The sequence below is a fragment of the Gorilla gorilla genome, chromosome 11 (assembly GCF_029281585.2).
Source record: "Gorilla gorilla gorilla isolate KB3781 chromosome 11, NHGRI_mGorGor1-v2.1_pri, whole genome shotgun sequence".
In the NCBI taxonomy this organism is placed as follows: domain Eukaryota; kingdom Metazoa; phylum Chordata; class Mammalia; order Primates; family Hominidae; genus Gorilla; species Gorilla gorilla.
The window spans coordinates 51,374,751-51,390,217 of NC_073235.2; the positions used below are offsets into that span (position 1 = coordinate 51,374,751).

The 15,467-nt window shown below is 45.8% G+C and overlaps 1 protein-coding gene across 1 annotated transcript in view; it reads left to right on the top strand.

Moving 5' to 3' along the window:
• The first annotated feature begins 1,343 nt into the window (after positions 1–1,343).
• Positions 1,344–15,467, top strand: part of KIF5C (kinesin family member 5C) — a 151,415-nt gene continuing 137,291 nt past the window's right edge. The window contains exon 1 of the mRNA XM_031008573.2: positions 1,344–1,885. Within this exon, the coding sequence (XP_030864433.1) occupies positions 1,760–1,885 (126 nt within the window). The 5' untranslated portion in view covers positions 1,344–1,759. The remainder of the gene's footprint in view (positions 1,886–15,467) is intronic.

Below are 15,467 nucleotides of genomic sequence, written 5' to 3' on the forward strand. Positions count from 1 at the left end.
CTCAGATAAACCAGTGTATGCAAGGTTCTGGGCATCTTCTGGTGGGCTCAGGGAAACTGAGAATTGGATTGTCCTCTCTAGTATATTATGAAGTTGACCATTTAAGATGATGCATCTCTGAACCAGAGCCTGAGAATTACTTAATTTAAAAACAGATGAGAAGGTGGCACTTGGGTCTTTTTAATCTACTTCCACTGCACATGAGGAGATGAAATAGAACTGGTACTACTTACAAGGGTTTATAAAAGTTGATTTTAGTAGGTCTGTCCTCTCAGCTAGGCAGAGAACACTTGTATTTTCAGGTATTACCCGAATTTAAGCAACAGATGTGTTCCTAAAATTAACTAACTTATTTGTTTTATGATCATTTGTTCAGCACCCAATAACATCTAACTTTCAAGAGCTTATCCTATATACATGTCAGGCACCGTGCTAGGTGCTTTAAAAGCATCTTTCTTTTAATTCCCCCAGAAATCACAAGATGATATTATTCCAATGACAGAGATGAGGAAACTGAGTCTTAAGGAAATTAAGACTTCTTAATTTCCTCTGCCCGTGGGTCATACATCTAGTAAGTGGCTGAGGTGGGATTCACACTCATGCATTGCTTCTTCCTAGGGTAGAATCCTTATTCAGTATGCTGCCCACTATGTGCTAGATGCTACAGACACAAAGATATCGAGCAGATATCACCACCCAAGTGCAGTGCTAGAGAGATTAGGGGAACATCAAGGAGGGCCACCAACTCTTTATAGGTGTTTAGTGAGCTGGGAAAGTCTGAGGAAGGAGGGTTGAGCTAGGTGTTAGAGGAAAAGGAAGTTCTGGAAAAATCGAGTGGACACTCAGTTGTTCTGCCAGCCCGGCACCATGTCTGGGAATACCATCCCTCTTCTTTTGGGAACCTTCCCACCAAGGGATTCCTCCATAATCTTACAAAATCCCTGATTCTGGTTGATTGGTTTAGCACTAGATGCCAACCTAAACCAAGGCCAATCAAACCCAAACTCTGAACAGACATCCATCCTTATCTAGTGGTAGAAGTTGAAGGATGAAACCCAGGGGCTATTGGGAGCTGTTTCCCAAGTGATTTTCTTTTGGTATCAGGATGATCCAGACCTAGTTATCTAGAGATTTTAACCGGAAATATTGGATATGACCTCCATCCTGTTCCTGGCTTGGGCAGCCAGACCGGACTTGCAGGCTCTTGGAGGTCGCATCCTGTCCTTCCCCCGGCAGGTAGAGTGACTACAAGTCCCGGGATGCGCAGCGCTCAGAGTCGGGCGAGGGCCGGGCGGACCTCGACGGTGACGTCACCGTCCCGGGGCGGGCCAGGGGAGGGCGGGGCGGAGGGGCGGGTCGCAAGGCGGCAGAGCGCGCTGGTGCTGATGCAGGATGGCTGAGCGCGCAGGAGCCCGGGAGGTCTGAGCCGGGCGAGGCTCGCTCCCTGCGCATCGCCTCCTCCGCCCGCCGCGTGGTCGCGGGCAGGTGGGCCGGGGGGCGCTGGGCAGGGGCGGGGCAGGGCCAGGGCAGGCCGGTCTGCAGCCGGAGGGGCCGGAGCGGAGAAGCTGCCCACCTTCCCGGGCTCGGAGCGGCCGGGGCTGCTCAGCCGGCCGGGCTCGCGATGACCTGCTGAGAAGCGTCGTCGGAGGCTGCAGGAGGCGGCCTAGCTGTGGGCGGTGCAGCTCGCGGCCTCCTCCCTCGTCGTTCCCGGCCCCGGCCCCCCACCCATCCCTGTGCCCCCTCCCTACCGCCGGCCGAGATGGCGGATCCAGCCGAATGCAGCATCAAAGTGATGTGCCGGTTCCGGCCCCTCAACGAAGCGGAGATCCTCCGCGGGGACAAATTCATCCCCAAATTTAAAGGCGATGAGACCGTGGTGATCGGGGTAAGTGGCTGGGGCGTCTGCCTTCCCTGCTGCTCCGCGCCGCAGCTCGGCGCCCCGACGCCCCAGACGCAGCGGAGGTGTTTAGGCCGCCCCCTCGGACATTCCCGCCGGGCTGGCCTCTCGGGTGGACCTGACCAGAGACCCCTCGCCCCGCGCACTATGGTTCCCTCCCGGGCGGGTGGAGAGGCGGCCGGGAGCGGCGGGCCGGGCGGGGGTGGCGGGGGTGGCGGGGGTGGGGGTGGGGGGCGAAGACGGGCTCGGCGCCGCCATTGTTCGCCGGGTGGGGGCCCGGGTGGGCCCATTGTTCCCCACGCTCGCCTCGCCGCGTGGGTAGTGTGTTCGGGTGACCCTCAAGCCGGGTGCCCAGGCCCCCTTTAAAGTGTGAGCTCTGCAACCCGCAAATGCTTCTGGGCATCAATCAATTCGATTTACCAAACGCCTTGCCTCTTCTTCTCACGACATTAGCAAAAAAGAAAGAAAAAGGGGTACAGGAAAATTTCTAGCCGCGTCTCGGAGCTCCCGCGGCAGTGTAGACGCGGCTCCCCGCGGTGTTACACCTGGCTCCGCGCGCGGAAGGCGGAGGGTTGGGGGAGTACTGGTGGCCTCGGTGTCCCCTGGAGGCCTGGTGTGTCTCCCGCTTCCTCTCACGCCTGGCTGCCCTGGATGTGGAGTCCCGGCTTGATCCCTCCCCTCTGGGATGACCTCCCTCCCATGTCTGCAGACCCTCTGATGCGCCTCACGTTGGGTGGAGAGGAGGCTGTGTCCACATCTGTGGGGCGAGGGGGCTCAGAGCGCAGTAGCCCCCTGTGCCAAGAGCAGAAGTTACTTCGTGCGGCTCGGACCCCCCTCCCTCTGTATCTCCCTTCCCCACCTTTTCTCCCCCACCCCCTCCCCCTACTTAGCTCCCTCTCTGCAGCTGGGGCTGCTGGTAGGGGGAGGGAACACCAATGGATTTTAGTTCTTAAAGGAATCTGTCAGATGAAACAAACCAGCTCGGTCCCCCGCCCCTTCCCCGCCCGCTGTCCGTAGCGTGTGTGGCTGATGGTGCCCCCTTTGTATGCGAGCCGCGTGGGGAGGGACCGAGTTAATGGGAGCCTCCCGGTCCCCGCTGACACGTTCCTGGCAGCCTGCTCCAGGCTGCTGATGCAGCCTTCCCGTCCCCAGCATTGATTAAGTGATGTCATCCTGATCACTGAGCATGCTCCGACTAACCCCCTCCTCCCCTTCCTCCAGTGGCTGGTGTATTTAGGTCAAGTGATTGACAGGTGACAGTTTACCGAGGGTATTGCAGGAGTCCGCCTGGCCTTTCTCAAGCGCCAGAGGCCGACGTTTTCCAGCCCGGGCGGTCCCCAGCATCTTTGCCAAGGTTGTCTGCCGCAGTCGCAGCGAAGGGCCCTGGGGACCAGCAGGTGCCAGCTGTACCGTAAGGCGGGAGCTCTCCACGCTAGAGGAGCCTGGGCAAGGCTCTGGCCTCAGGGCTTTAACCTGTACCTGGCTTTAAAAGGCTGCTCCCTTTGACGACCTCTTCTCACCTCCCCATTTTCACAGTCATCAGGAACGTCTGACCTCCAAACGCTGTGTGGATGGGCGATCATTCTGCGAGCTGACCTATGAGGGCAGGAAAGCGGGGTTTTCTCTCTGTTTAGTGTTAAACTTGCGGAGAAGATATAAGCTACGATTATTGATGAGGAAGGAAATTCTGCAGTTAATGGCAGATAAGTGTTAGTGACATATACATAGGCAGTACCTGGGGCAGTTAGTGACTTATTTGATTTACAGCTCTCAGCCAGTATCTGCCTACAGCCTGATCTGCTACTTTCTGAGCCAGGCTGTGGTTTAGATAGAGTGGGAGTTACTGGGGACATCTAGTCCCTGCCCCTTGGCTTGTAACAATTTTTAAACAAATAATTGTGCAGTACTGGAACATGTTCTGGCAACCCTATTTTTTTCCCAGAGGTTTTGAAGAGCCTGAAGTTTTTCTTCTCCCCTCCTCCCCCATCCCCTTTCCCCTCTCCCCTCTCCCTTCTCCTCCTCTTCTCCCAGAACCAATGAAGTGAAGTAATAAATCATCTTCCTTGACCTGTATGCAAGGCAGAGCTCCTTAATTTTAGAATTATCCTTCTTTAATATGACATTGCTATGAGTATATATTTCCTTATCTAAATAAACATATATTAGTGGCTAAACAAATTAAAACCAAGTCACCATATTAAATAAGAAGTTTAAATAAAAATCATAGATGTGAATATACACATTGCTTTTCAACTGTAAAGTAAGTTTTGCTCATCCTACTATAATCCTTTAATACAACAGTTTTCAGTTTTTCTAAGGTAAACTTTTTATCGAAATGAAGCATTCATATAGAAAACTGTTATCATAAGTATACAGTTGGATGACTTTTCATAAAGTGAATGCTCCCTGTAACCACCTCACAGACATTTTGGGACCCTAGAAATCCCCCTTGTGGTCCTTCCAGTCCCTAAATCCCCCTGCTTCAGGGTAACCACGATTCTCACTTCTGATGCTATTAGTTTTGCTTGTTTCTTTTTAACTTTATATTACATAAAACCATAGAGTATGTTCTCTTTTGTGTGTGGTTTCTTGGGATTAAGTGTTATGCTTGTCAAATTCATCCTCATTGTTTTGTAGTATTCCATGATATGAATATACTACAATTTGTCTACTGACTGTTGATGGATATTTGGATAGTTTCCGGTTTGGGGCTAATATGGCTAGTGCTGCTATGAACATTCGTTTATGTATCTTTTGGTGAGTGCATGTACAGAATAGAAGACTGCCAGATACTGAAGGGTTTGGGAGTTGGGTTGGCATGTGCCAGGATCCTTCCCATTCCTAATTGATAATGTGGCACTAAAGGAAATGAGGGTTCTGGCAGTCTGTATCATGCCATATGCAATGAGTAGAATGGTCCCAAGTCAATTCAGTTGGAGCTGGCTGACATGGCTCAGTTGCAACTGAAAACTGTCTGAGATGTACACAACCTTCCTTAGTTCTAGGGGCACAGACTGTGGATGACCAAAGAAGCCCAGATCATCCAGAAATATGTCACCTTCAAACAGAGACAAGTAAAGAATGAATTTTGGTGGAGTTATCTGTTAGTCCAAATTCAGAATCCCAGAAATTCTTTGTGGTTTTGAAACCGGGGTCATTTTTTCCCTTAAAGTTCTGTTTGTTATGGAGATATATTCCAAGAAAGAGATTTTACAGGTGGAGTTTCTAGATTTCTCTTTTATGAAAATGTCCTCTCTGGGAGAAATGTTCTCCATCACTCCTGCAGTTTTTCAGCTTTGTGCAAAGCTGTCTTTCCCTGACCACACCAGCCACAATCTTTCCCCACTTTGAACTCCTATAGCATTTGTTTTGTATATGATCTCCTAAGTTTTTTGCCTTGGATTATTATTAGCTTTGGTCATATGCCTAATGACATTGTAAGCCATGTTTAGAGACAAGAACTGTGCATATTTTGCTCCTTTATACTTCCCAGGGCTTTGTCTGTAGAAGGCACTTAGTAAATATTTATCGATCTCTTTGTGAATTCTGGAAACTTTACTTTGGTATATTTAACATAGTTTACAGAGTTTTTATTGGCTGTAGGCTGTGGGGAGTAGTTAAAAAATAATTTTAAAGATAAGTGCTGTTTCTCTGAGTGGGCCTGGTAAGATAGCATATATAATACTTAAAATGATATAAGAAAATTGGGAAAGAACTGCATTCAGCTTTGGCAAAAATTAGAAGGGCTAAAGATGCTGTTGGTGAACTAGAAGTAGAGGGTGGGGTGGGTAAGTGATTAGAAAAGAGGCTCCCTCCCATAACACATTAATTTTTCAGCAAAAATATTGGATTTACAGCATTTCTCAGAGTACTCCATTAGCTGCTAAAAGTCCTGGTGAGTCATCCATTACTTTGGGTTCTGCCTATTGGTTTTGAAGCAACTGTATTAATGGAAGCTCTCTGACGTGGTGAGTTCTCAGTAAAGTTCTTTGAAATGGATTTTCACACTTCACTTTCCTCTTATTGGGCTTTTCTCTTGTTTGCAGTCCTGAGAAAGCAGGTCTTGTTAAAGATGAGTGCTTCCTCCTGAGGGAACATAAGTTATGGCCTAAGAGCCAGAGCAAAACATCAGCCACAAACCCTGAGCTGGAAAGTGGCCCCAGTCTTCAGAAGCTTAGATTATTTCTTGGCAGTAGATGGATGGGGAAGGGGCCTGGAGACCCCGGAGACCAAATCCAAGCCTGAGTTAGGATTTTAGAGATTAAGTGAAGAAATACAGCTACACCTTAAAACTTTTCTTCTTTCCACAGTAATGGTCTTCCAAAGCAATAACATTAAAACAATTTTTTCAAATTTACACGCAGTAATACCACTTTTTTTTTTTTTCTTTGAGACTGAGTCTTGCTCTGTCACCCAGGCTGGAGTGCAGTGGTGTGACCCCACACTCAGCTAATTTTTGTATTTTTACTAGAGATGGGGTTTCACCATGTTGGCCAGGCTGGTCTTGAACTGCTGACTTCAGGTGATCCACCTGCCTTGGCCTCCCAAAGTGCTGGGATTACAGGCATGAGCCACCATGCTCGGCTTGTTTCCAGTTTGGTATGATTATGAATAAAGCTGCTATAAACCTTTGCATATAGGTTCTGTGTGAGTATACATTTTTATTTCTCCTGGGTAAATATCCAGGAATGGGATTGCTGGGTTGTAAAGTAACCATACGGTTAACTCTGTAAGAAACTGCCAAACTGTTTTCTAAAGTGGTTGTACCAATTTGCATTTCCATCTAAAAGCAGTAACATTTTAAACCAAAGTAAGTTTATTTAGTCACTTTGTCTAAGTGCATTCTAGTCTAGTAGTGTCAGGATGTATCAGTTCTTCATTCCTCTGTGCCCTAAATTCAGAGATGTTTATATCACCTGAAATGGGTTAGTGGTTTCCTTCACATGTACCCTGTGAAATCATGGACTGAGGGAACATCATAGAGAGCTGTAATCTGGCGTGTGTCACTGAGGCCACTCACTATTCACAGTAGGCACACAGTCAGTGAATGGGGTGGGTAGAGGTAGCAGGAAGGGTGAGACAAAACCGAGTATAGATTCACTAGCTAAAAAAAAAACCTAGTTTTTTTTTTTTTTTTTTCAAGTTGCCAAGCTTTCCTGGGCATGAGTTTTCTTGTATTGAAAGTGCAGATAATAATTACTTACCTCACAGGGTCATTTGGACGAAATGAAATGAAGTGGTGAGAGAGTGTCTGGCACAGAGAAAATGCTCAATAGGCGCTGATTACCTCCTATGTCTCCTGTTCCCTTGGTGACCTTCCTCATGTCAACATTAGCTTTGGCCCCACAAATTAGTGCCCTCTTCTGGCTATCCCCTGAAAACCCTTCTTGCATTACCATTTCTTAGGCATTTGTTCACCCCATTCTCCTGGTTGGAATACCCACTGTTTTCATCTATTTCTGGTATTTCTAACTATCCTTGAAGGCAAAACTCATATTTCATTTAGCTCTAGACTACGTTAGCTGTTCCTTTGTGATCATGCATGTTTGTGTGTGCGTGTGCGTGTGTATATCTTCCCATGTAGCTTTTTCTTTTTCTTTTTTTAATTACATTTTTGTCTCCTTTACTGTAGTTGTGTAGTTGCTTAGTAAATGTATCTTGACTGAAGGTTTTTTTTCCCCCTTTCCCTGTCTGAAATCAAGACTCCATAAATGCCAATTTCTGCATTTCTGTAAATAACTTGGGTATCACTGGAGACTTCCCTCTGCCTCACCTGTGCTTGTCTGGCCTGACTCCCCTATTTAATGATGTTTTCCATTCTCAGCTCTTCTTCCCATTCACAGTTGGAAACCTCCCCCTACCTTTGATTTCCCTTTAGTCCTTACCTCAGGTTTCCCACCTGTGTCTACTTATGTAAAAAAAAGCAAAAACAAATTGCCTGGTTTCTCTTGAGTTAAAAAAAATAAAGCCCCTTGACAGATCCAGTCTCACCTTACTTTCTCCCAGGTTTTTTTTCATAAAGTTCTAATTTTGTGGCTGAGAAAGCTCTCCCCATAACCCATTTGCTGCACGTCAACCAAGTTCCTTTTAGTAGGAATTGAGTGGTTGAGTTTGAGGTTGTTTGTAAATATCATGGAGAACTCGGGAGAAAACTATTTTAGATTCACCGTAGTGTCTTCACAGCACCGAACCTGAGGGTGAGTCAGATAGCCAGGATGAACTCTGAGCTCTGAGCTCTGCCACTTCTTATCTGTGAGAACTTGGGCAAATTCCTAAACCACGCTGAATTCCAGTTTTCTCACCTGTAAAATAGAGATAACAACACTCTCCACTGTCTAGGGCCGTTGTGTGCTAAGCCCAGTGGCTAGTCCACGGCAGGCATCCAGATAAGGCCCAGTAGTGCTTAGTTTTCTACACTGTTGTCCGGCTGATTAATCTTGGGAAGGTGCAGACCCTTCAGAGGTTCCCCTGTGCCCTCAGGTTGGAAACCAGTTGCTTCAGTAGGGGCATTCCAGGCCCTCCATACTGCGGGCCTGCCTACTCCCTAGCCTTACCCCTCACCCCATATTTCATCTGTGCTTCTGTTCCCCCTCAAGAAGATTAGGCTGCTCAATGCCCATCCCTTTTCCCTCAGCTGCTCACATCAACCCAAATGCCTGGGGAGACTATCCTCAAAGCTCACCTGCATGGCCTGTGAGCTTTGGAAGGGCATCCATTCGCCTTTAGACTCTCAGCCCACAATACCTCCTCTGACACTTTTTCTGATCAGCCCCTCTCTCCCCCTTCTGCCAGCCAGGTAGAATCAGCTCCTTCCTCCTAAGCATCACTGTACTTTGCCCTTCCCCAGTAGAGCATTTCATTTATTTGGTAAATCTGTCCTTTCCTCCAATTAGGCTGAAAACCTTGAGGGCAGGAAATTGTGTCCCATTTATTTCCGTCTCCAAGACCTGGAACAAGGCCTAGAACAGAGTAGTTGCTCAGTATAAGACGTCTTTTGAAAAAAGTGAAAGGGTGCTGACGCTCCTTGGCTGTCAGAGTTTGGGGTTATTTGCTTGGATTGTCACTTTGACCTCTGTCCAGCTCTGGCAATTTGTCTTTCCTCCTTTAGACATCTTTATGGTTTTGTTATTATTGTCTTAAAATAAATAGCTTCTTTTTGTATATGTGGGGGTCCCAATATGTTGCCTGCTCAGTGAAGAAAATTTAGACCATGCAAAAAATCATAAAGAAGGTAAAAATTACATTTTGGTCAGGCGCAGTGGCTCACGCCTGTAATCCCAGCACTTTGGGAGGCCGAGGTGGGTGGATCACGAGGTCAGGAGATCGAGACCATCCTGGCTAACATGGTGAAACCCTGTCTCTACTAAAAATACAAAAAATTAGCCAGGCATGGTGGCAGGCGCCTGTAGTCCCAGCTACTTGGGAGGCTGAGGCAGGAGAATGGCGTGAACCTGGGAGGTGGAGCTTGCAGTGAGCTGAGATCATGCCACTGCACTCCAGCCTGGGCGAAAGAACGAGACTCTGTCTCAAAAAAAAAAAAAATTACATTTAATTTTACTAACCAGAAAACACGACAATTAACATTTTATTGTATATTCTAGTTCTTTTCTATTCTTACAACACACTTTGTTTTAAAACAAAGATATTTTATAAAATCTATTTTAAAACTGTTTTACTTAATAGTATAGTATACTAAACTAAATGCTGATGTCTGAAGTCTAATGTACTATACTTTTTCAGCATTCTAAAAGTTGCATATAATTTCATTATATGCCTAATCAATACTTTATTTCCTACTGATGGACCTTTGTTTTTCTGTTTGTTTTTTTTTCTATTATAAACAAAGGCATGATATAAACAGTAGTCCACATACCTCCTTGTGGACTTGCCCAATTATTTTGATAGAATACATTCGTAGAATTGAGATTACTGGGTAAAAGGATATACGAGATGATTTGAAGACACCCACCACAGTTTTTAAGAGGGAGCAATTTAGAAATAGCAAATTGTCTTCTGTTTTATAGTCTCACTTCTCTGCTCACCCCATGGAACTGCTGCCAGTTTGTCTCATAAAGCATCCCTTCATATTCTAGCTAAATTAAATTCTTACCGAGGGTATGTGCTTCGTCATGCACTGTTAACCCCCAGATCTGGAACATGGCAATGCCTTCAGACTTTTAATGTAAACCATAGGATTTTGTAGGCTGTCTCTTGTCAGTTTCAATATCCTAAAGGATGTTGTTTGTTGGAGGTGATCAAAAGCTAAATCTCTCTCTGGAGGCAGACAGAGACAGAGGCCAAGATTGTAGTCTTAGAGAAAAATAGGATGGATATACCCTTTCTTCCTGGCGCTCACATTGAATGGCCTGTGATATCTTCTGGGCAATGGTAAGCTGAGAAAGGAAAAAAACAGCCCCCTCAGAGAAGCCTTAGACAGGACTGCTTTTTCTCTCCCCCCTTGATTCCTAGACTCTTTTAGAAAACTTATTATATACAATTTCAAACATACACCAAAGTAGAAAGAATAAAAAAAGTACTTATCAACCAGTTTTAACCATGATCAGCAAATGGCCAATCTTATTTTTTGTATACTCTCCTAACCTTTCTCCCCAACCTCACTAGATTGCTTTAAAGCGAAATCTTAACATCTCATATCTTTTGATCCACAAACTTCAATATGTATCTCTTTATTTTTAACATAACCACAAGAACACTATCACACATAAAATATTAACAGTAATTCCTTACTATCAAATAGGCAGTTCTACTTTTCTTCTTGCAGTTGGTTTGTTCAAATCAGAAGGCTAGGTACTGTTCATTTCCAGCGAGGAGAAAGAAATGCTCATACATGTTGACCTTGAAACAAGAGGAGCCTTTTGCCATGATAGACTTGTCTAGTGTAGAGTCAGGTGTGGTGGTAGAAGCACACATGGGGCCATCAGGGCTAACCAAGATTCCCAGCCTATCCCCCCTCACAATGGCCATGTCCTAATTGTTTTTTTTTTTTTTGAGACGGATTCTCGCTCTGTCTCCCAGGCTGGAGTGCAATGGCACAATCTTGGCTCACTGCAACCTCCGCCTCCACTCACTGCAACCTCCGCCTCCCAGGTTCAAGCAATTCTCAGCCTCCCTAGTAGCTGGGATTACAGGCGCGTGCCATCATGCTTGACTAATTTTTTGTATTTTAGTAGAGACGGGGTTTCACCATGTTGCCCAGGCTGGATTCAAACTCCTGAGCTCAAGCAATCCACCTGCCTTGGCCTCCCAAAGTGCTAGGATTATAGGCGTGAGCCACCGTGCCCGGCCCGGTCATATCCCAATTATCCTTTGTAATCCACCAGTGCCAGTGTGTCAGGGTCACCTGGAAAGCTATTTAAAGAGCTTCCTGCTCTGTGGCCTTCTCCCTGCTGCTGCTTCACCTTGCCTTAGCTTGTGTAAGCGTCAGGGAAACAGGCAAATGCATCTCATTTGTCTTCAGAACCCTGTCTTATTAGATCGCCATCAACTACATTTGGAGCAATCCTCTTAAGTGTGTCTAGGTGTATTGCATATTACCTTTTCCGCCAGTGCATACCCATCCTTGATGTGAACTGAACGCTGGAAAATACATCCACAGAGCTGAAAAGAAAGCATATATGTGAGAGCAGAATTCAGCACAACACAGTACTTTAACGAAAAAGGTTTGTAGTTCTCTTTTTATGTTTCATATTCCTCTTCTCATTAAAGAAAAACTTTTGAAGGGAGATGGAGTTGGAGGAAAAGTGCAAATAAAAAACAAACCCCGGTGATTTATGCCTTTAGCATCTTTGGCTGCAGGGTATGTTCTTAAGAGCTGCAGATCACTAATAGTATTTTAGAAGCATTTTATTTGAAGATGTTCGTTACACAATTCTGTATTGACACATGGTGGGACTCCTCCTTTGTCAGGCTTACTCTTTTACTGGTCTCTCCCATTTCTAGGTCTTATTTTGCCAAGCAGTCGGCTTCAATTCTCTGAGGAGATTATATCATAGTTTTTCTCGGAACAACCTGTCTGGCACCTCACTCCTAAGAGATTATTGATTTTCACCTGGGAATCTGGGCACATAACAACTCCATCGATATTAGAAACTTTGGATAGTCATGGGGGAAGGGACTTTCGTTCCCCTTTCACAGCCACCTCTTATCCCATAGACAGGGACAAATGCCAATCTGGTCAGTATCCAAACCTCTCCCAGTCCTGGTTCCTGGTGGGCAGGATCCCGAGTGAGGCTGTCAGTTCCTTCCTGCATCTGCCCTCTGTGACAGGCTGACCTCTGTAGGGTCTGGTTTCCTGGGATGGCTTCCAGGGTCGACTTTTTTCTCTCCTCTCTGAATGCTGCTGAGGGGATAAGTTCAGCTGGCACCACAGATTCAGGCCCAACTGGGCTGGTCTTAAGATTTAGAATAGGTTAGGCTGCAGGATGTTGGGTGGGAAGGTAAGGAAATGGGAAGACTCCACATAAGCCTCCTCACCTGGGTCTTTGGCCAGGTTCCGTATTGGGATGACAGGTTTGGGTGACCTACTTAGGTGGTGCTTGGATACCTGGAGTATCACTATTCTTGTGTAGATCAGACTTGCCCACCCAGCATGGAAGAGGCTGTTAGGGGAGGCTTCTGGCACTGGGTCCCTGGTACTAATGTCATCATGATAGCATCAAATCCCTCTAACTACTAATTGTTTGTTTATATGATATTTGTTGTAAAGTAGACTTTAGAAGGGAAGGAAGTAGTTAGCTGTTCCAGAAAAATTAATTACTTCACTAAAAAACACAACCTGCTAATTATCTGTTCAAACAAGCGGGAGAAAAAACACCCAGACTCCCCTAGGATATATCCTAGAGTAACAGCACTTGCTTGCTCATGTGTTTGTTAAAATTTTCTTGATAAATATGGCTCTTGGTAAAGACTGGCTTGAGGATCTATTTGAAACAATGTTTTCTGGTCTAGACATTTATCCAAAAGAGTTTGAAGGGGGAAAATATACACCTCTTTGATAGCTACTTCCTTAGTAACATTGCACTGTCCAAATGGTAGCTGCACGTGACTACTGGGCACCTGTAATGTAGGTAGTCAAATTGGGATAAGCAGTAGGTATAAAATAGCCATCAAATTTCAAAGACTTAGTACACAAAAAGTAAAATATTTTACTAATATTTAAAAATATTCATTACATGTTGAAATGATAGTATTTTGGATATGTTAGGTTAAGTAAGTTATTAATAAAATGAATTTCACCTCTTTCTTTGTACTTCTTTTAATGAGGCTGCTAGAAAATTTAAAATTACATGTGTGGCTCACATTTGTGGTTGGCATTGTATTTCTCTTGGACAGCACGGCTCTAACATTTAGATGTGATATTCTGATTTTTTTTTTGCCTTTATTTCAGTTTCACTTTGATATATGGAGAGTCTATTGTGTGCTAAGCTCAGTACTAAGCATCATGGATTTACTATGATAAGAGAAGATCCCCGCTATCAATAACCTAAGTCCAATTGGGGGAAAGCAAATTTAAAAAAATCGCTTGGTATCAGTGCCCAAAGACAAGTGGAAAGAAGACATGGGTGGAGCCAAACAGAGAAAGCACATTCGATTCTATTCAGGGAGACCTCCGGCAGAGGGACAATTTGATTCTTACTTTGAAGCTGGGGTAGGAATCTGCTTAGAAAATGTAAAATTAGCTTTTGTTTTTTTTAATTCAACTTCCATTTTCGATGGAGGGGGTACATGTGCAGGTTTGTTACTTGGGTGTCTTGCACCCAGGCAGGGACCATAGTACCCAGTACGTAGTTTTTCACCCTACGCCCCCTTCGCGCCCTCCCCACGCTAGTAGTCCGTTTCGGTTACTTTGCACTTCTCCGTAGCTGCTTTACATGTTTGCGTTTTGAATGTTGTTGAGGAAAGATGCGAAAAAGAATGTGTGCTGGAGGCTGGACCCTCCCCGCCCCTATCACTACCCCTTACCCCCGCAGCAAGGGCTGCGACCCCGCGGGTCTCCGCTGAGCACCGCAGCAATTAAGTACGTGCAAGCCATTTGCGGCAGTGGGTTTGAGATGCGTTCGTAGTGGGTGACATTGAGAACCCCCAGAGGCGACACGGGCGCCTGGTCTCTGAGAAGTGGCATGCTGCCTGCCGCCCTAGTGCCTGGCTCCCCCGGAAGGGGCCCCCAGTCGCCGGCCCCGGGAAGGTGCTCCAGGCTCGCGGCTCCTCGGGGGTCGCCTCTGCAGGCAGCCTGTTTCCAATTTCCAGGCGAGGAGCGACGCCGTGATGCAAATCTGCCACTTACCTTCTGTCACCATTCTGTCGCTAACGCGAGGAATGATGAAACCTCCTGTTCTGGAAATGCATTTCCCTTTAGCACCAGCGCCTTCTAATGAGGTCCCTCTGCCCCGCAGGACAAAAGCGCCCATTAGGGGGCCCTGTGGTGGGAGGCGGCCACTCCGCTTGGCGCCGTGAGGGAAACCAAGGAAACCGCCTTTGTCGCTCACAGGTGCCTCTTTTTGTCCTGGCCTCTGCTTGTGGAAGAGGTCGCCTTGCAGGTGAAGGCCACACAGCTCTTTGGAGAAGGAGTCTGATTCTGTGCTGAAAAATCTCTCTTCCCAACCCCCACTCAGGTCTCTATTGTCTGGGTTGGCACAGAATTGATTTTTTTCCTCGTTTGTAAGTGGCAAAAACGCTATGATGGTAACATGAAAGCAAGCAACAAACGCAGCCCTAATCTGCCCACCCTGCATCTTCCATTTTATTTTTTCTATCCTCCTTTCTTCTTTTGGTTGGTGCTTAATATTAAAAAAAAAAGTGTATCCAACCATAGATATACAGTTCTGCCTTTTTTTCCTTTTTACCTACATATACTCCATAAACAGTTTCCATGTTGTGTAATATCTTCATGTTTCTACTTTTCAGTGATTGCTTAAATGTCCATTGGGCTGATAGGTCACAGTTTACTAACCCATCTCATTGTTGTTCATTGGGATCTCCACTTTCCCTTACTGTAGGTGATGGGCTAATGAGCATCTGCATGCACGGAGCTGTGTTCTTTTGTTGAATTGTTTCTGGAGTATAAATTCTCCAGAAGCCGATTTCCTGGAACCAATGCTGTGAACATTTTAATTTGATCCTATGAAATATTATCCTATTGCTTTCCATACAGGGTCTACTGATTCCTACAACCATCAGGAATGTATGAGTGTCCCATCTGGTGGTTAATTCATTTTTGAAATAAAGGAGATGAATCACTTGAAAATATTTGGAGAGCAATGGTCTGGGATTCATGTATCTTATAATTTTTTTCCCTGTCTTTTCCTCTGATATATTTGAATTGTAAACTAATTGTATAACTATTTAGCAAACTGTTTTAACTTGGAATATTGTTGCCAGTCAGCACTCTGGGGGCCAGGCTGGTGGGAGGGGAGTCTCCTGGGCTATATAGAGGGAGGAAGGACTTGGAGGGGTTGCTGTACCCCACTCCCCAACATCCATCAATTGGTGGAGGAATTGGTTGGAGATGGTGATTTCCACTTGGGACTAACTCAGGGTTCTTCTCACATGC